Source organism: Bombyx mandarina, chromosome 20, assembly GCF_030267445.1.
Source record: "Bombyx mandarina strain Sakado chromosome 20, ASM3026744v2".
Lineage (NCBI taxonomy): Eukaryota > Metazoa > Arthropoda > Insecta > Lepidoptera > Bombycidae > Bombyx > Bombyx mandarina.
The window spans coordinates 2,399,876-2,421,884 of record NC_143226.1 but is presented as its reverse complement, the minus strand read 5'-3'; the positions used below and the strand labels follow the sequence as shown (position 1 = coordinate 2,421,884).

The 22,009-nt window shown below is 37.1% G+C and overlaps 1 protein-coding gene across 11 annotated transcripts; it reads left to right on the top strand.

Annotated features, from left to right (window-relative positions):
* Positions 1–99: 99 nt before the first annotated feature.
* Positions 100–18,912, top strand: LOC149500584 (uncharacterized). Of its 11 annotated transcripts, none has more exons than XM_089735811.1 (16): positions 178–474; positions 595–624; positions 1,412–1,496; positions 1,977–2,133; positions 2,465–2,604; positions 3,325–3,489; positions 5,544–5,625; positions 5,766–5,792; positions 7,382–7,427; positions 8,483–8,576; positions 8,940–9,260; positions 10,613–10,808; positions 11,344–11,697; positions 14,526–14,571; positions 15,857–16,525; positions 16,760–18,912. In XM_089735811.1, the coding sequence occupies exons 1-16, from the start codon at positions 282–284 to the stop codon at positions 18,319–18,321; spliced, it is 4,167 nt and encodes a 1,388-aa protein (XP_089591937.1). In that variant the 5' UTR covers positions 178–281; the 3' UTR covers positions 18,322–18,912. The 11 variants fall into 11 exon arrangements, with proteins under 11 accessions (XP_089591938.1, XP_089591942.1, XP_089591940.1 ...); XM_089735813.1 differs by having other exon boundaries at positions 226–474; positions 595–932; XM_089735812.1 differs by lacking the exon at positions 595–624 and having other exon boundaries at positions 100–474.
* Positions 18,913–22,009: the final 3,097 nt, after the last annotated feature.

Genomic DNA, 22,009 nt, shown 5'->3' with positions numbered 1-22,009 from the left:
GAGGGGCTAACTTCATTCACCTGTTTATTACTTGCTTGTATTTGAGCATTTAATGCATAGATTATACTCTCAAATATATTAAGTGTATAATCTATGGATTATACACATTTAATGTGTGTTACTGTTAGTGTATGTGAAAACTACGTGAGCTAATACTGTACACTGTACCTATGCGGCTGCGTATTACAGCTTTTTAGAGATGTCAGCGTGGTGTGTTTTATCTAACAGTGTGTTTGTGACTATTTTTATATCTTGTTGTGCTAAATAATAAATTTTATAAGATGCCGAAAACTAATGCCGAAATGTGTCGTCAATATCGACGCAAAAAAAATGAAAATAAAATTAAAATGAAAAAAAATCCAGGAAAAAGTTCAACAGAACGTAGTCGCGAGTTTCGTGCACGTAAAAAACAATTATTGAACAATCAAAATAGATGTTCAAATATAAGTGTTAATGTGACTGATGTAATAAATGGTAAGTGTAAATATTTTTTATATATATTCATCTCATTCTTTTGTCGATTTACTGAATTTTCACTTCTATCGTGTGTGAATCGCACACACACCTTTTTTTTTTTATTGTTTTCTTTTTCAGAAGAAAATCAAATGCTGAACGCGCTAAAAGGTACAAGGATAACTTAAAATTAAAAAAACAATGTGTTAAACTTTCTTTACTATCATCTAAAGATTCATTACTTACCTTATTAATCGAAAATAATAAAGAAACACATAATTATCCTAATAATAATTCTAAAGAGTCAATGTTTAGTGAATTTCAAGTACAGACAATTCAATTTCATTCATCAATGAACAATGAAGCTCAGCAAGGAATAAGCTCAGGTTCTCAATCATTCAAAGATCCAAATGAGGAACATGATGAATGTTCAATGCTAAATGCCTCGGTGCATCATGAAACAAATGTTGCTGGCAATGGTAACTGCCTATTTTCGTCTCTCATAAGAATTTTACATCTTCACTCTAAATCATTAATCATTATGATTCACCCCAACTAGTTCAGCAAGAAAGCTTTGTAGTGAGCTTTAACATGTAGAAGATATAGATTGTTAATTTATATTTTCCATAACAGATTCTATTATTTACTTTTTATATAATTAAAACGTTTCCTAATAATTAAATGAAACTTTTTTTATTTGATCTTTGATTGATTTGAAAATTATAGAATATATAGGATACAGATTACATAGCAAAAGAGAGAAATCATAAATCAGGACCAAAATTCCTTTTTGTTGTGTAAGACTGTATGTTAATATGTTTCAACAAAATAATCCAAATCTCCAAATTAAATCTGACTCTGACAAAGTATAACTAACTTGTTTAATTTTAACTAGATATCCTGAAACACCCTGCATTGGAAAGCTCTAAACATCAAAATAATTATTTATGGGTTTCAGAGAACCAATTGATAGAAGAAATGACATCAAGTAAAGAACTCTGGGCATATATGAAGACTCATTTTGAAAGTAACAGATTACCGTGGTAAGTAGTTGCTTAAAAGAATAATATAAAGGTCATCTTATCCTGGTTGACATACTTACTCCATGCTTATAATATGATGAACTCCAGAACTTAAAATTGAAATAAGAAATAACTTTTAAAACCCTTGTGATCTGTTAATTACCTTTTATTGTTCTTTAAGTGAGCAAAGAACCTCTTGATCCAATTTATGACATTACATAACTACCTTTAAAAAGCTTGCACAAAAACTCTGTATGCTATTTAAAAACCTCTCGATTTAGTTTATGTATATTTTTTTTAATCAGTTTAGCATAATATGTAAAGCTATATATGACAGTCTAGTAGTAATATCACTTTTTATCAGAGGCTGCAAATGATTTCACTGATCTGATATTTCATCCACACTTCTCACACATAGCCAAATGATATTAAACCTTTTTTGCCAATAAATCGTACGTAATAGGCAGCTATCTGAATATTTCTCTTAAAAATTATTAACAGGTACCACATGAAAACTTTAGTATTGAACAAGCTGAAGAGACTTTATGCGGCAGATGATAAGAGTGAAAATGTATCGGCTAAGGACCGAATGTCCCAGATGGATTGGATTATATTTGACTTTGCTCTCGTCCATGAGAAAATAGATCTAATTGAAATGGTATGTTAGCTGAATATCTAGTACAATACTAAAATAAAATTTTGAAAAATATTTGTACTCTACATATCCCACTGCGGAGTACTACATGCTACTGCTGCAAACTTCTCTGAAGAACACAAACTTTTAGGTAAGAACAAACAAACAAAACACCATAAAATTTATTTCCATAATTAATATTTATAAATTTACATAGTTACAAAGGTACATAGGGCATATTTTGATTTCGATCTCGTGTCTCGAAGTGGGTGGCGGTATTGACGTTGTGATCTCTATGGGCTTCGACGACACATTCCCATTCAAGCAATAGAACGTTGTGATATCTCACTTTCAGAATGGTATGAGACGTCAAACTCAGGATCGTCAGCCGTTGATTGATCTCTTCGAGCTGGTGACGAAGTTTGACATAGAGGACAGGTCCGGAGACAGTCTGGCCGGCGCCTGGACTGCGGCCACCGCCCTCTACAACTCGAGGTAAGCTTAAAGACGGCCTTCTGTTAAAACGCCTACGAAGCCTGGTCCTAACACTAATGAGCTCCTTCAACGGAAGGGGGCAGAGTTATCGATGTGGCAATGGAAAGGGGACAGAGCTATCGATGTGGCAATGGAAAGGGGACAGAGCTATCGATGTGGTATGTTAATAGCTACCCATCTTGAGACATTAGTTCGCAGTCTCAGTTTTATTCTATAACAGATGGACTGTTCATCGTTCAAACTGTAACGTGTGTCTGCTTTGTGGCATATATAAGCAGGATTGTGGTACCTATTCGAGCGGGGTCACAATAGAACCTACCACCAGTACATTCGCAATTTTATAAACATTCCTTGTTTTTATAATACCAAAAATGGACAGTATGGCGGTATCTGATTGTGCGGGCACACAAGAATATACCAGTAAAGTACAGTGGTAGGACCTCATGTGAGTCCGCACGGGTAAGTACCACCGCCCTGCCTATTTCTGCCGTGAAGCAGTAATGTGCTTCGGCTTGAAGGGTGGGGCAGCCATTGTAACTATACTGAGACCTTACAACTTATATCTCAAAGTGGGTGGCGCATTTACCTTATAAATGTCTATGGGCTCCAGTAACCACTTAACACCAGGTGGGCTGTGAGCTCGTCCACCCATCTAAGCAATAAAAAAAAAAACAAAAACACCAGTATATTAATATCCTAAAATTAATAGTTACTTTCCAGAGGTCATCAGTGCTCACCGATGCTACTGCAGAAGCGTTGGTATCAGCTGAAGGAGGTGACCAGGGAATCGCTATATGAGTACTGGTACGCCTCCCGCGAGAACTCTCCTTCGTCGGCCGAGTCTATACAAATACCAACCAAATTACAGAGAGCTGTGGCCCAGAAGTAAGTTTACATTTCCACAGATCTCAAATTATGTCATTAAGCCCCAGGAATATTACCCATCGTTGCACCGTTCAAATGAAATGATTTGTTATACAGTTTTGCTGACCGGGAGTCTAACAAACCAAAACCGGACACCAAAAAAAATATAAATTTTAAACGCTAGTGCCTGCATCCTTAGTTATAGAAATTGCCATCACCCGCGGATAGTGGCAAAATGCGGTACTGTGCAAACATCACAAAGCAGCCAGTAGCGGTATCCAAGGAGGCATCGTTTTTTCCCCTGCCTAGTCGCTGGTAGCATAAGGGGCTATTTCAGCTATGCCCGGACGGGTAGGTGAGCTCATGAGCTCAACCTGAAAAAATTTGCTCGGAATCGAGTCGAGTCCCACTGAGAAGATCCGGCGAGAAACTCAGTGGGCTGTGCGTGTTAGTTCGCTCGTCGAACTCGGGCGACGGCGGCTTTGCGTTGCCTCGTCGCGATAAGTAATTAGCGGCGGCCACGATAAGAGGGTCTTCGTGTCGCGCCAGTTTGTTGAAGTTCTGACACTACCTTAAGATACTTACGTATCGGTTCTAAATTTAGATCGTCGTGAAGGTCGGAATTCCTCACGTTCTACGGTGCTCCGTTGGCAATCCTGCAGAAACGGGATTGAATAAACCGGAGAGGGCTTATTTGTATGCGAGTCGCGTGAGCGTTCGTTCATTTCGTACGTTTTTTCATGACTTATGGAAGTGTAGGTATAGGCATAGGTAACGTATGCAAGTTTTGTAAAGTGTCACCTTGTTACGAAGGGACAATTTACTTCTCTTGCAGATCATGGTGACAGTAAGAACGCGGCTCGGTCGCGTACTGATTTAATATGAGGCCCAAATATGATTCCTCTGTCGAGGGTGACGCTTAGCAACTTAGCAGCCTTCGAAGTCCACGGTATGGGCCGGCCAAAATTTTTAATGGCGGGTATGGACAAGGGTTATTTTTAGGAAGCTTAGTGTCGCGAGCTATGGAGAGGGCTATGCTTGGTATTTCTCTACGAGATCGAATCACAAATGAGGAGATCCGTAGAAGAACCATAATTGCTGACATAGCCGGTAGAATTAGCGAGCTCAAGTGGCAGTGGGCAGGCCACATGACGAGAATATCGGACGGCCGATGGGGCAGAAAGATCCTCTGGAGACCACGTACTGGCAAGCGCAGTGTGGGTCGGCCACTTACCAGATGGACCGATGGCCTAGTGAGAATCGCTGGGTCACGCGTTGAATGCGTGGCAATGGACTGGCCGCACTGAACATCAGTTGGAGAGGCCTATGGACAGCAGTGGACAGTGGACAGGCTGAGATGATGATGATGATGATGATGATGATCCCAACAATTCGATGTTTTTAATGAAGTTTTTTAGTATGATATTTTATCTAAATTTCAATCTTCAAATGGCTCTCCTGTAAAGTTGCAAAAATTAAGTTTAGTTATGTAGTTGCAAAGTTAATGTGTACACATATATATATTTTTTTCTAAACGATTGTTTATGAATATCACTAATATACATTTATACTATCGTCGCTGTCAAACCAAAATCTTTAATGTGAAAAAACACTATTTTGAATTAATGAGTAAAAACATTTTCGTATTAAATTTTATGAAGGTAAGTTTTTAAGAACTATATCAAAAGAAAGCTATAGATAAATATTAAAGCTATAGACACATAAAGGTTTTTTTATACGGTAGATAGGGCTGTGAACTATACGAAAAGGTCAAAAAGTTAAAATCTCAAAAAGCGTACATAGCAGATTTTGGTTTGACAACGACGCTATATTTTTACATTTAAATATTACGTTTCAAAGTAATTTTATTAAAAAAAAAACAGTACGAATGATCAACATATTATTATGTATTAGTTATCATCTATAGCTACCTCGTACATTTTGACCCCAAATGACGTCACTCCTAAAGTGTCGTTTGGCATTGCCGATGCTCACCAGCGGCAGTGGCTGGTCGAGATGATAGCGGTTCGTTTATCTCAACATAAAGAGCGAATCATTGGAATGTTCTATTCCAGATACCCGTCAATAATAACCAGTGCGTTTCCGGAATGGCTTGAACTGATCGAGAAAAGACTTGTAATAATGTCTGAAGACTTCGTAAGTCTGAAATCTTAGTACCTTATGAATTGAATGCGTATGATTTTGTTTCTTTTTTCAGTCTGCGATCATCCTGTAGTATAAATCAGAATGGCTATCTGCCATTCCATTCGATTGACTTATTCCTATTGCCTTTGTAGGCGAGCGAGGGTACGGCCCATCCGATGGTAAGTAGTCACCGTTGCTCCGTTGCTGCTGAAGACTGTAAGCCTCATGATGTTGAAGAAGCCTTCTGTATTCTGTATGTAGTACATTTGTATGCTTGTCACATCCGAAGGTGAACATTTAATTTATGTTATTGACCATAATATTCTTTACCTACACTATATTTGTATATAGTTATGTAATGTATTACGTAGATCTGAAGTAATCTAAAATAATATAAAAAATTTGAAGATGTGATTTCACACATAAAATAATTTATTAATTATTAAATCTATTCGATGACAGCCCTGAATTTTTATGCAACAAAAGTATTGTTAAGCCGTTCTCCAATTAAATGCATCAGAACGTGATAGACAATAACGAATACGACACAAAAATATAACCATATCACTTGGTACACTCGTATATGGTTCAAAAACTCAAAGAAAATTTCAAACTCGCCTTGCAAATGATACTCGACTTCCAAAAATAACTAGAAATTCTGAGACATACACTTTATTTATTTATTTATTAATAAGATTTCTTAATCTTTGTGAGACAAATGTTTTTGTCTTGCGAACTTGGAAATTTGTTTACGGACATAAATCTTTGTGAGATAAAAATGATTCAAGTCATAACTTATGTAACCTCGACCTAGAAGGTGCATATCGACGCTTGAAAGGCAAACGTGACTAAGCGACAATGCGTGAACTTTACAGTAGACTAATTTAAAGTTGAAATACCTGAAAAAAATTCTATTTTAACGAATCTAGCTGTAGGATTGAAATGATTTTAATAGACCTAGAAATATATTTTTTTTGCGCATCGAATATGGTTATTGCCTATCATTTATGTATAAAGCAGTTATTGTCGCTTAGTCACGTTTGCCTTTCAAGCGTCGATATTGTTGATCACGTACCAAAGAGCTTTATTAAAACTATATCACAGAGGCGGTGAAAAATGTATTCAGCTTGCGTACACAATTCGTGCGGTCAGTATTAATACGTTAACTTCCTGATGGTACTGACTGGGTACTAGGAGGTCGTGTGAGTTCGCACGGGTATGTGCCACCACCCTGCCTATTTCTGCCGTGAAGCAGTAATAGTTTTAATTTGAAGGGCGGGGCGGATGTTGTAGCTTAAAAACTGGGACAACTCATGTCTCAGGGTGCTTTTGCATTTATGTAACTCAACACCAGATGCGCCGTAAGGTTGTCCACTCATTAAAGCGATTAAAAAATTAAATCTTTTGATATGTAGCCGCCCTTATTTTTACTATGAATCCTATAACAGCACTTTACTTAAACATCATTAGAAGGTGTTAGAAATATTGTGTTCTTTTTTTTATAATAAATAAAGTAAAAAATAATAATTGTGCATTAAGAGAAAAAAAAAATCAGAAGGTTGGTAGAAGAATAGTTAGTCGGTTGTGTTCAAATATTCTTTATTCCGAAGCTATTTTCATTACTACTGACCTTTTTTTTATTGGTGGAATCGTTTATCCTAATAGAACACTGTCTTTGGTTTTAGACTTGCCATGCTCTTTGTGGAACACCCTGTATGGTATTAGTAAAAAATAATGCTGATTTGATCAGTTAAAATTTTATTTACAGGAAAAGGAGAATTGGATGAACAACACGGAAGCTTCTATAGACACTGGCAAGTTTATTTATATTTTTTACACTTCAATGCTTACGTATTGACAGTAACGATATTGACGATGAGAGAGTGATAAAAATTACAATATACAGCGTGTCCCTTAAGAAATGGACCGGCGAGGTGTGCCCAATAGAGAAAAAATATTTGAATTTATTGTATCAAGATGAAATTGTCGTACATACATCATTTATAATTGTATAAATTCTATTAATATTTTTTTGTTATTTATTGTATTAAGTAGTTATGTACATTGGGCTTTCTAATTGAAATAAAATTCGAGAATAGTTATCAGCAACTTGAAAATTAAAAAGAAAACACGTACGATTTTTACATTTGAAAATGTTCTAAGAGATGCATCTTTGTTTAATGGCACCAAATAGCGTTTATTTTTCTGTTATGGTTCTATTCTATTAGCTCGCGACTTTTTTTTGGAGTACGCGAGGAGTGAGGTTATGTGATTTGTTTTATTTTGTCTATTTAGTGTTTCTTCAGGTTTAAATGTGTAATAACGGTGGTTTATTAACTATTTGGTATCTGTCGAAGTGCACAAATGTGGGAAAATGAAACAAAGCCGCTGGACGTAACGCCTCGGGATCCTCCAAAAAGTTCACTGAACCATTTTACTAAGATTATATTTCATCCCATATCTCATCTCATTTCATTTCATCCCAGTTGATTAATGTCTCAAATTAATCATCTTCATTTCATTTCACTCCATATTATCATTTTTCATAAAAATAGGAATATAACTTAAAATAAGACATGACTCAAAGGTCTTAGTTACCAGGTCATAAAATCCCTTAAAAAAATAATCTATCAGCTCACAGAAGTCCATTGCTGGACATAGGCCTTCCCCAAAGGTAATAATAGGGTTTTAATTTGGTCTAAACAAAAAATTTAAATTAGGATAGGCGAGTTAGCTTCGAAATCTCAGGGTGCGTGCGGCAATGATACTTGAAACTGCAAGCTACTGTGATGGCCTACTCTCTAATGCTCACAATAATGATGGTTAAACTGTCAAAACTATGCTAATGCGTGCTAATTTACTCTTACAGAATCTAAACCAGACTTAGAAGTCATTGAACCTTTCATAGAAACAATAGATATGGATCACGTACAAAAACCGAGACAAATTACTATTGATGTTGGGTAAATTCATTTTTATTTTATTTTTTATAATAATTCATGTCCCTAATAATAATAAATAAATATTTACTAACAATCACGCCACGTTAACTGGTCCCGTGCTAAGTTCGTAAAGAATTTGTGTTACAGGTACCAGATAACGGAAATAAATGTAAGATTTTTTTTATACACATACATATATTTAATATATAACCAAAATATTATCCTGGAAAAGACATTTTTATAATTATCATACAAATATCTTCCCTTGGCGAGGTTCGAACCCGCGATCCCCTTGTGTAGTGACCATGTAACTCACCACTACACCAGACGGCCGTAATAATAATAATTTACCAAATTGACCAAACTAAATTGATGAAATTACAGGTCGAATAAAGAGCCAAGACATTCTGCAGAACGTGGTCGAGAATTCAGCTCACGAAAAGCACTGATTAAACAACAAAGTAATCACCAACAGGAACCAGATGCTATAGCTGAAATTGGCGTAGAAGATATTCAAAGTGCCGGTCCATCAGAAGACAATCAAGTCCCTGAACCCTCTGAAATGAGGACAATAGAAAAAAGAGCAAAGTCCGCAGAATCAACACGGCGATGGAGAGAGAAAAAACAAGGCATTAGTACATCGACCAAAAACCAGGCGAAGACTGCAGCTCAACGCATGCGAGAATACCGGGAGAGAAAAAAAGTGTAAATATTGAATCTTTATATATATACCAGCTGACCCGGCAGACTTCGTAGTACCTCAATCGATAAATAAAAGACCTAAACGTTTGTATAAAATAAACTTAAAAAAAAAACAAAAAGTCCATTACTATACAAACCGCAAGACGCCAGTTTTAGCGTGCTTCTTGGACTTGTCTAAGGCGTTCGACCTAGTGCAATATGAGTTACTTTGGAAAAAGCTGGATACTGAAACAAGCTTTCCAAAGGATTTGCTGTGCTTGTTTCGGTATTGGTATGATAATCAGCGCAACCAAGTAAAGTGGGCTGGAGTGCTGTCCGAGCCGTATGGGTTGAGGTGCGGTGTAAGGCAGGGTGGCTTGTCTTCCCCCGCACTATTCAACTTATACATGAATAGTCTGATCGGTGAGCTCAGTGGCAGCGGAGTCGGCTGTTCCATAGATAATATATTTTATAATAACATCAGCTACGCCGACGATATGGTGTTACCGAGCCCATCGGTAGGGGGCCTCGGAAAGTTACTCACTATATGTGAGAAATATGTTATGACCCATGGCCTCAGGTACAATGTTAAGAAAAGCGAAATCCTAATGTTTAAATCTAGGAACAAAGATTATATATTACCTCCCATCGCGTTACATGGTACCCCGTTAAATAGGGTAACCGGATTTAAGTTCCTGGGGCATTGGGTCACAGATAGCATGTCTGATGAATTGGACCTTAAGAGGGAGCGTAGGGCTTTGGCTGTGAGAGCTAACATGCTCGCCCGCAGATTCGCACAGTGTAAGGCTGAAGTCAAACATACACTATTTAGGGCATATTGTCAGTCCTTTTACACCTGCAGTCTGTGGACTGAGTACACTCAAAAGGCGTTTGGAGCCCTGCGCGTCCAATACAACAACGGCTTCAGGGCACTGACGGGGCTGTCTCGGTACTGTAGCGCGTCGACGGTGTTCGCGGAGGCTCACATAGATGGCTTTTACGCGATCATTCGTAAGCGCGTGGCCTCCGCGTGGTGCCGGCTCCGGGACAGCCCGAACAGCCTCCTGGCCGCGATAGGGAGTCGCTATTGCTGCCCTATACTGAGGCACTGGAATGAAGTCCATGTTGGCTCAAGACCAGCCATGGTCAATGTACTTTTGGACGATAATCAACTTTGACTCTTCCCGACATCTATTGGCGAATAATAATACTATTTTTCTTAATTGAGGGCAACTAACCGCTTTAAAGAAACAACATTATGGCGTTATCAAAAAAAAAAAACCGGTCATCATCTAGTATTATATATGGTGTTCGTGATAAAAAAAATTAAGCTCATATTTTTTTTAAAATATAGATATATCTTTCTCTGTTCGCAGTAATAAAACGTCTGGAAGTAATGAAGAACAGTCAGAACTCCGTGATTCAACTTTGACTTTGAAATACGACATTACAAAACACCAAATGGCTCATGAAAATTTTGATCGAAATTTCCAGAAAAATCCCTTTGTTTATTCATGTACAGACCTTAAAAAGGCATCTGCCATTTATGAAGATCAGTTGAAGAAAATAATGGTAAGAAATAAAATTATTATATTATGTAGTGAAACTTCTTTAGGCGCGTTAAGAGTAAAATTTAACTCGCGACCTATTCGTTACGGTTAGAGAGAAAATATATGATTTAGGAAGAGCAAGCGTGAGAAAATAGACAGAGCGCCTCGCAAACCATTGGTAGGCAGCGGCTTGGCGCTGCTCCTGGCATTGCTGAAGTCCATGGGCTACGGTAACACTTACCATCAGGAGGGCCGTATGCTCGTCTGCCTACAAGGGCAATAAAAAAACCACTCGACCTTAAAGAGAGAGAGAAAACGAGGTAGATCCTTTCTCTTATACACAGCGTTCCCCATTACAAAAGAAATTTGATTTAAGGATGAAAAATACAATACAATACTACACACCGCAAAAGAAGTTTAACTTCTTTCACGTGCACAAAGTCGCAACCGCTATATTTTTTATAGTGAATATTTGTGTATGATCAAGTATATACATATATAAGATGACTAGGATTTCATATATTAATACTGGAAGTTCCTTATTCTCTTCCGCATAGTTCGTCATGCCCAAATCGTCGACGAGTCGATCTGAAGAAGATCGACTTCGGAAAATTACAGCGGCAGAGAAAAGGGCAGAGCGAAATCGACGATACAGAGCGCGGCAGAGAGATCTGCGGAATGCGGCAATTCAGCAAATTGCATGCGCGCACATTGCAACAGGGAGTAGAGATCGCGTCCATGAACAAACTATGATGAATGATAGAGTTGATGAGCGTGAACAAAAAAAGATATCCAGAAAAAAGCCAGCGCTGACGGGAGCGGAACGTGCTAGAAGATTCAGGGCGTCACGAAGGGCTCGAAAAAATGCGTCTAAGTTAGCCGACAGTAATCAGCCGATAATTGTCGATGAGGTTTGTAACACACAGGGTGATTGTGGTATCTATATACCCTATAAACTAAAAATATATTTTTGGAAAGTTGTCGTGGCCTGAAGGGTAAGACGTTCGGTATCGACTGATCCGAAATTGTGTCATTGAGAAATGACTAATAGACTTCATCTTTATCAAGAATGCTGAAAGATATTTTTGCTTATTTTGCCGTTGTAGGCAGATGAGGGTACGACTCAACTGATGGTAAGTAGGCACCGTCGCTCATGGACATTAGCAGTGCGAGAAATACAGCCAGACCATTACTTTTTTTTTAGCGTAGATGGTTGAACGAGCTCACAGCCCACCTGGCGTTATGTGGTTACTGGAGCCCATGTCTATCTACAACGTAAATGCGCCACCCACCTTGGAGATATAAGTTAAGGTCTCAAGTATAGTTAGAACGGCTGCCCCACCCTTCAAACCAAAACGCATTACTGCTGAAATAGTCAGGGTGGTGGTACCTACCCGTTCGGACTCACAAGAGGTCCTACCACCAGTTATATAAGTACCATTATGATTTTGGATTTGAATTTTGAATTTTACAGTGAATATTTTGTGCATAATCAAGCATTTAAGATGATTATGCTTTCATACATTAATACTGTTACGCGCTGGGGTTCGGTATAAATAAAATTTCACCAAACTACAACTGAAAAACTGTATTCAACACTTTCACAAACACTGTAAAACACTCAATTCGCTTGTTCCGCTTCGCTTCAGGTGATCCGTTCGCTGTTTCGCTTTGAGTAGTTCCGATTACTTACTGACTGCGTGCCATCCCTACAACGCTTTTATAGCCTATACCTCATCCCTAGAATTGTCGAGAATGTTTACACATCTCTAGTCGTAGTTCCCGCTATCTGACAATAGATGGCGTTGTGATTCTCGAGCATTCTGGACCCATCGATATTAGTTCGATTTTTCGGCGATAGATGACGTTACTCTTACCGGCGTAACAATACTGAAAATTCCTTATTCTCTTCTGCATAGTTCGTTATGCTCAAATTGTCGACGAGTCGATTTGAAGAGGAACACTGTCATTTGAATTTTTATAATGAATATTTCGTGTATAATAGGGCAAACAAAATGATTACACAACTCTACAAAAAAAATAATTCGTTCTTTGTCCTAACGTTTATACTAGGTTTTTCCGCTTAATTATTCACAAAAACGAAAATAAAGGTATTTTATTGGTATTGATTTAGTATAAATATATTTTTTTGGTATAAAGTTTGCTTTGGTGATAGTTATAGTAATAAACTCATTTTTCAATTTTTTTATAAATTTTAATTAATTTTAATACTTTCCAAAAAACCGCGCTATGAGAGTGAGGTGTTTCCGTTTACACAGTGCCACTAGATGGCGCTCGAGTCATAAACAACGATCAGGTGTTTTGTACAAGCCCAGAAAAACTTAAAATGTCACGAAAGTGTAAATACGATGCTGAGGCATTTTGTTTCATATGTGAGTCGTCTATTATCAAAGGCGGCAATCTGTACATTTGGACAAAATTTTTTTATTGATATGTCAATACAGATTTATTTGAATATAATCGTCTCCTTCAAAGAATACGGTTCAAAACCTGCATTAAATAAAGGTTAATAGTTAACCTGTTATTTATCTAAGATGTCGTTCCGAAGAGTTTTGTGACTGCCAATGGAATACAAAGTCAATAATTCGTTTTTCTGATTTACCAATCATTGTCCAAAAGTCAGATTGCCGCCTTTGATAATAGACGACTCATGTGGTCAATTTATTAAAGTTCAAAAGCAAACTGTTTCATGCCATGTATTTTTTTCCGTCTAATTACGATCTAAAAAATCGAAATTTTATGCTTTGCAATCAAAGTCAAATTTGGTGTTGACCCGTGTTATGATTCCCCATACATTAATATTGAAAATCCTTATTGTTTTCTACATAGTTCATCATGCCCAAATTAAAACACAATGGTATGAAGATTTCGGCAGAAGTCGTAAAACAGTATAGTAGTATTATCTTGAAAAAACCGCACCTGTGAATGTTTGAAACGTTTGGCACGTCATATTTTAACGAATTGGTCAATGTTTTGATTCAAAATTTACAGTCGAAGACATGTAGGCTGTGGTTCGCGAGACCCTTTGTCTATTTTCTCACTCTTCCTAAATTGTATATTTCTCTCTAACCGTAACGAATCTGTCGCGAGTTAAATTTTACTCTCAACGCGCCTAAAGAAGTTTTACTTCAATAACAATATTATGTCGTCGATTATTTTAAAATATCTGAATTTCAACGCGGTGGCAGTCTACACTGACATATTATAATAATTATCAAATATTATAAGACGACCATTATTTAAATACTTTCCGAGCTGGAATCAATAAGCCACGCGTGTTTTTTAAACGCCAACATGAAAAATGGTACAATCCATTCAACCCGTTTGTCTTCAACATCATGAATTCCAACATGGATATTTTATGTACAGAAGTCGTCGTGGCCTAAAGATTTTACTGGTGGTAGGGCCTCTTGTGAGTCCGCGCGGGTAGGTACCACCGCCCTGCCTATTTCTGCCGTGAAGCAGTAATGCGTTTCGGTTTGAAGGGTGGGGCAGCCGTTGTAACTATACTTGAGACCTTAGAACTTATATTTCAAGGTGGGTGGCGCATTAATGTTGTGGATGTCTATGGGCTCCAGTAACCACTTAACATCAGGTGGGCTGTGAGCTCGTCCACCCATCTAAGCAATAAAAATTCCCCCGTGTGAGACACCCAGGACACCCTATACAGTATTAGAAGAAAAGAATGCAGATCTCATCGGTTTAAATTAATTCACAGGAAAAAAAGAAATGGACGAACAACGCAGAAGCTTCTATAAACACTGGCAAGTTTATTTATATTTTGACACTTTTTTCGATACAAACATATAATGACGGTAACGGTAATGAAAGAAATTAATAAAAAACCACAATATATAATACAAGATTCAAGAACGTTAAAACAGATAATAAAAAAAATATATATATATTTTAATTGCTTAGATCGATGGACGAGCTCACAGCCCACCTGACGTTAAGTGGTTACTGGAGCCCATAGACATCTACAACGTAAACGCGCCACCCATCTTGAGATATAAGTTCTGAGGTCTCAGTATAGTTACAACGGCTACCCCACCTTTCGAACCGAAACGCATTACTGCTTCACGGCGGAAATAGGCAGATATGTATTTATGAATAGGGGAGTATATCGTATAAGGGGATATATTTACCCAAGGGTGTGAAAAAAATCCGCATCTTCATTTAACCTTACGTATGTTATAACTTGAATCATTTTTATTTCACAAAGGTAAACGTAAAAGGGTAAAAAATATTTAAAAAAATGTCGTAACGATCCCAAGAACTTCGGATTGCTTTCGGAACTCTGAAGTTGTACGAAAACGCAGTAAACGCGATAGTGCCGCCGGCCTAGCTGAGTTGGGAGACTTCAAAAAGATCACGTGCTCTGATCGAAATACAAATGCATAAGAACACCCCGCCAGTGCGGCAATATTGCTCTGACAATATTGACTTATCAAAAGGCTTCTTTTGTTTTTACAATAAAGGTGAAATTGAGTAACATAATAAGTTGGAAATTTGTCTTCGAGTTTTTGAACCGTATGGACTAGTCAACTAGCGTAGTTAAATATCCGCGTTCAGTGGCACCAAATAGTGTTTATTTTTGTATAATGGGAATGGAATTTTATCCGGATATTAGTTCGCTTAAACAAAAAATTGGGACAGGCGAATTAGTTTCAAACTCTCAGGATGTGTGCAGCAATGGTCATTAAGGCTGCACTGTACTGTAATAGTCCACACTTTAGTAAACAATAATACTTAAAAACATTAGTAAAAACACTAATTGACATTAGTGACTACATTAAATTCTAAGTTGGGGGTTTCTAAATTAAATTCTAATTTCGCATAAACAAAAAATTATAATAGGCCAGGCGAATTAACTTCGAACTCTCAGAACGTGCGCAGCACTGGTCATTAAGGCTGCACGTTACTGTAACAGTCCACTCTCTGGAGATTAATAATGTCTAAACATTAGTAAAAATATTGATATTAATGACTAGATTAAACTCTAAGTTAATTTGAAATGCCAACTGACATGATAATTAACTCTTCCAGAATCTAAACCAGACTTAGAAGTCATTGAACCTTTCATAGAAACGATAGATGTGGACCAAGATTTGGACAACGAAACAAGGGAGCACGGGAGAAGAAGCGAAGAGAACACTAAAACCAATGGAATGATTATTGAAATAAAATCCGAACCTAGAGATTTTGAAGATCTGGCTGACCCATTGCAAACTATCAAAATACCGTTACTTTTACACACCGGGAAAACAGAACAATTGATCAAAAATGAAACATACAATACTGATTTTGGTGAAGATATGATAAAGATTGAAAAAAATACAAATATTATCCCTACTCTTGATTACCTTCGCGAAATTACAAAAAATTCAAGTGAAATGAAAGCCATATTTATTGAGGAAATAGTACCGAAAATTGCCGGTGTTTACGGCAACGTGAATGATACTTATGATAGTAAAGATCCACGAGCTACAAAAGTATGTGAAGATGAAGCAATGTTTGAAGAAGCAACTAAATGTCACCGAGATGCAATCAACGATGTGTCTAATGCAGTCGATACACAAGAAAGAATCTTGCAAGACACAAATACAATATTAAAGTCTGAAATAGAAGAACAATTGCATTTGAATATTTTTGATAACGTGATAGAATTTGCCGATAACAAAGTCCAATATATTGAAAATGATCATGTAAATACAGGTGAGTTTTAATTTACACCACTTCTAGTAAATGAAAAATCTTTGATTTTATTTTACAAATTAGTTACATTTCTGCGATTCTAACATTTATATATCACGCAGTATAACAGATTTATCAGATAATTATGATATTAAGATATTAAAAAGGGTTTTTTTTTAATAAATTCAATGCATTCCTCAGCCTCTTACATAACGTATTGGCATTATTTCTGTTAATAATTATTTACTATTGCAGCTAACGTTATTCAGACCAAAAACGATTTCACTTTACAAAGTCAGTTAAGTTGTGAACATGGAAATAGTACATCCACTTCTGAATTAAAATATCTTGATTTGAAAGAAGATGCAATGAAAATGTCAAAAAACAAGCCGCAGGGTTGTAACTTAAATGACTGTTCAAAACAACTGAACATTTCGGAAATACAAACTGATGGTGGTAAAATTACGAATCAAATTAATTCTGACATCAGTAATACAATGAACAACACTTTGTTCTTAGAAAGTAAATCTGGTGCACAAAGCGAAACTAGAACAGACGATAGTATGAAAGTGAAAATGTCTAGTTACTTATTTCATAAACCCCGAAATCGTTGGTATGATCCTACACAGCTTTGCAAGAATCCGGACTTTAACAAGAAGTTGAAAAGATTAACGGATGCATTCTTAAGTTCGCCGCGTAACAGGGTACTGCTCAATGCTTGCAGGCCGATCACTGTTGATGTAATGAAGGCGATTGAATCCAAACTGTTCAACGGTACAGTGTACTTGAAGGACTGCGACCAACTGAACTCGAATGTTCCAGACCGCGGCGCCGTTAGCGACACTGCGACGCGAGTTCCTTCAACAATCGCTTCCTGGAGCTCTACAAATATTCGTTTAGTCGATCCTGATCATTTAATGTCGCTATCGAAATGTTACACATCGAATTTAACACAAGAAAGTTGCGGTGATGCGATGGAGATAAACAGGAAGATCAATCAACCAGATATAACCGAAGTTCCTTGCTCAAATCAATGTTGGCTGACAATTGAAGTACCTTCCCTGACCGTGCGAACTAATAATGAAAGTATAGCTGCAACTCCAGAACTCAAGTCAACCCTTTCGTGTACAGAAAAAGAAACCGGTATTTCGTTCAAAAAGAAACCAAGAAAAGAACTTTCAGTTGTGAACGATTGTATTCTTACCCACGACATCCTCAACAAAATGTTAGTAAAAATGGATGAAGATGAACATAATTCTTCCAGAGTAACTTTTGGTATATCATCTCAGAGACTGAAGCCAAACACAAATAAAACCATGCTTAAGAAAAACAAAAGTATTCCCAATGTTGATATACAAACCTGTCCCTGCAGGTCTCCTGCACAAAATACAACAAAAATTGTGTCAGCTGTCGAACTACTGAGTGAGCGAAATTATTCCGCTGCGAATGACAGCCCTATCACGGCAGACAACATCGTGGTCGACAGTGAAAGTCAAATCGTTAAACCTGTATTCGCGCAGGAACAATACCAGACCGACAAACATGAAATGATAAATACGACATCTAACGTAAAGACTCTAGTGATAGAGCCAATCTTCAATCATGTTGCCAAACAATCTAAAAAACTTATGTTTTTGGCGTCACTTGCGTCTCAACAAACGTTAGATAAACGGAAAGAAATAGATGAAACTTCTTACGTTAATGTAGATAATAACTACGACGACATCACTGGAAAGATCGTAAAAGTTGACGGAAATTTCGATCTAAATAAAAGTATCAATAATGCAAGCCCTTCCCACATGGCTGTGGGAATTTGACACATAAGTAAGCCACGTGTAAAATAGATGTAAACCACGTGATGTATAATAGTTCGAAGCAGGACAGAATTTGGATTTGTTCAAAATAATACGACAGATCCAAATGTAAAGAAACCAGTTAAAAGTATTCACGGTATTCATCCCGCATATGTGTCTGATACTAAAACAGCAAAATGTGTTAAATCTATATAGACATTGTATATATTGTACTGTATATATTAGATGAATCAACTGGATGTACAACAAATCAAATCACTACTTGTTATCAAACAAGCAGTGCAAGAAAACCTATTGAAAGTGGTATTATTATTCCTTCATCCCAAAGAGGTCATTTCAGTTAATGCTGAAATTGCAAAGAACGAAACTGAAATTTGAGCAGATAATAATGTCAAAGCACTAGAAGAAGCTAACAATGTGAATAATGAGAAACCTAAAACAGATAAACTAAAACATTGCAATGATTCATTTTAATAAAGATGCTAATGTTGCTGTCCGGGAAGCAAGTGGCACAAGGATTGTCGATCCTAAATTAACATTCATAGAATTGTGAAATGTAATAATAATAATATAATAATAATTTAATTTGATGTACATTGTTGTATTAATAATAATTGTTCGAGATGATACCAGCATCTCGTTTTTACCATCGCACCGCCCGCCACCGGAGTAGAGTTCATCCATACTACCTGGAGCCACTGCGGTCATCCACAGTGCGTTTCCAAAGATCTTTTTTGTCACGTACCATCCGGCTATGGAATGAGCTCCCCTCCACGGTGTTTCCCGAGCGCTATGACATGTCCTTCTTCAAACGAGGCTTGTGGAGAGTATTAAGCGGTAGGCAGCGGCTTGGCTCTGCCCGTGGCATTGCTGAAGTCCATGGGCGACGGTAACCACTCACCATCAGGTGGGCCGTATGCCCGTCAGCCTACAAAGGCAAAAAAAAAAAAAAAACAAATCAAAATATAGATAAACATAAACTTTTACTATAAAATAACATACATAAGTTATATAAAAAAGTAGCGTAAGTCGCTTATGTGCAGTAGCTACTGTTGATGTGGAACATCCAGAGCGCCTTGCAAAGGACTCGATTGGTAAAGATCTGGAAGCTGCATCCCCCCCCCCGGGCTGAGCTTTTCTCGCTTAACTGTCCTGGTGAAACTGGAAAGGCCTCCGGGCCACCAGTGACCCTTCATTTAAAAAAAGAGCTACGTATTCGCAATAACCTAGACAGAGAGTAAGAATTGACATCGCGGGAAGTTATTAACCAAACTATGATGTTCAAATTTGTATTATGACAGTTTTATAAGCCACGCAGGTGACAAACGACTTTAATGTCGGATGACATCGCTGCCCGTACAGGTTACTTACGCTATAAGTCACATATCTGCAAGGGTTGTCAAGAAAGAAAGATATAATAAATATAATTATTATGCAATCATTTATTTAAAAATACCCACACATGTACCTAATTATATACATGCTACGTAACACTATTTTGAGATGATTTCTATTACTAAATTTAATTATGTTGTATTTTCGCATTCCGATGAACAATAAATTTAAAAGCTTGAGGGAAAAGGTATATGGTTGTGATATGAATTTTACTTTACATAACATTGTTACATGCTGAGCTTTCTAAGTAATACATAATAAAATATATTATTATTTGTTCAGAGTGGGGGTATCCACCTGATTAATTCATGGAATAACAGACACACCTAATCTCTTAACCCAGATAAAAATATCAGCCCCTAAGTACTTACTAAGAACGAAGAAATATAAACCGCTTATAAGAAAGCCCGCTCGTTCGAATTTAGGTGCTTACTTTAAACAGAATCCTTTGGGACTACAATAATGTCCACGGTAGCGCGGTCTATGTCAATGTTCATTCGGATCTGTCCGATTGCGCTGAACTTATTTTAAGTGATGAAATAGATGTTTTTTCTAATTGTCTCACAACTTACAGGAAAAATATGTCGCGGTAAATTTCCATACGTAAATATAAATTAATCATAAGTAATTCAATGTAATCAAGTTTTAGATATTTTTTATTTTTGTTGTCAATGCACTGTCGATTGCACCTATAATTCATGCCATCTGCCATGTACTTTTGTCAGTTTTTCAATGTTTTTATTGATGATCACTTTGCTGGTGCAACTAAATAAATTAATTAATTAAAACCAAGGAGTGCTAGCCCTGGCAAATTTCTCTACTAACACTAATTTCGTCCCTAATAACCGCAAATTCTGGGTAAATAGGAATGGCACCTATTTTTGCTTTTTTTGCTTAAACTGGAATGCTAATTGCATAGCAATTGCATAGCATTTTAACGGCCGTCTGGTGTAGTGGTAAGTGACATGGTCACTACACAAGGGGGTCGCGGGTTCGAATCCCGCCAAGGGAAGATATTTGTATGATAAACAAAAATGTCTTTTCCGGGGTTATGGATGTATATTAAATATATGTATGTGTATAATAAAAATCTTACATTTATATCCGTTATCTGGTACCTGTAACACAAGTTCTTTACGAACTTATCACGGGACTAGTTAACGTGGCGTGATTGTTAGTAAATATTTATTTATTTATAGCTTTAAATTGGATAACAAAGATACCCCCAAGACTCAATCGTTTTGATCCTGATCTAGCATTTTAAACATCAACAACTACCTTCATACTACCTTAAAATTGTTCATCTAGTTGGAATTTGTCCCCAATCACCCCGTTTTACCGTTTTTTTTTTGTTCTACCTATGCTGATAGCCTTGAGAGGCTATTTCAACTTACCCTAGCGTGTGTAGGTGAGCTCACGGGGCTCAAACCGGAGAGTTGCTAACACTGACCCTAGCAAGAGCAGTGCTTCGCAGAATCTACCACCGGATTGGAAACGCGACTCACAGAAGATCCGGCGAGAAACTCAGTGGGCTGTGTCTGTGGGTTAATACCGGTACAGTGTGACGTTTCTTTTTTTAAGTGATTTTATGACCTGGTAACTAAGACCTTTAGGTCATGTCTTATTATAATTTATATCCTTATTTTTATGAAACATGATAATATGGAGTGAAATGAAATGAAATGAAATGAAGACAATTAATTTGAGACATTAATCAACTGGGATGAAATTAAATGAAATGTGATGAGATGATATGGGATGAAATGTAATGTCAGTAAAATGGTGGCCATTTACTGAGAGTTTTTTAGTGAACTTTTTGGAGGATCCCGGGAAGTTACGTCCAGCATCTTTGTTTCGTTTTCCCACATTGCCACACATGCCTAATAACGTACGTGGCGTGTTACCTGGCTACGTAATGCAAGATGTCATCTTCACCACGCTTGTGGGAAAAGGATATTGGGACGACTGTCTAGTTGTAACGGTCATACAGCGAATACAGTTCCACTTAGACAGCTATAATAAAACTGTATGTACCTATTGTATTTTCCGTAAATATACAAGTGTGTGAGTTAATAACGACTTTCATTTACAACAACTGGGCTCATCCTAAATTAAACAATTAATAAACCACCCTTATTTCATATTTAAACCTGAAGAAACACTAAATAGACAAAATAATTTTGAAGTCGTCGTGGCCTAACGGATAAGACGTCTGGTGCATTCGTGTTGAGCGATGCAGCGGTGTTCGAATTTCAGGCGGGTACCAATTTTTCTAATGTAATACGTACTCAACAAA

Coding starts and splice junctions, on each gene's coding strand:
- LOC149500584 (XM_089735811.1), top strand. CDS start 282: ATGCCGAAAACTAATGCCGAAATGTGTCGTCAATATCGACGCAAAAAA. Junction 3,490..5,543: donor CAGAGAGCTGTGGCCCAGAA/GTAAGTTTACAT, acceptor GTTCTATTCCAG/ATACCCGTCAATAATAACCA. Junction 9,261..10,612: donor TACCGGGAGAGAAAAAAAGT/GTAAATATTGAA, acceptor CTCTGTTCGCAG/TAATAAAACGTCTGGAAGTA.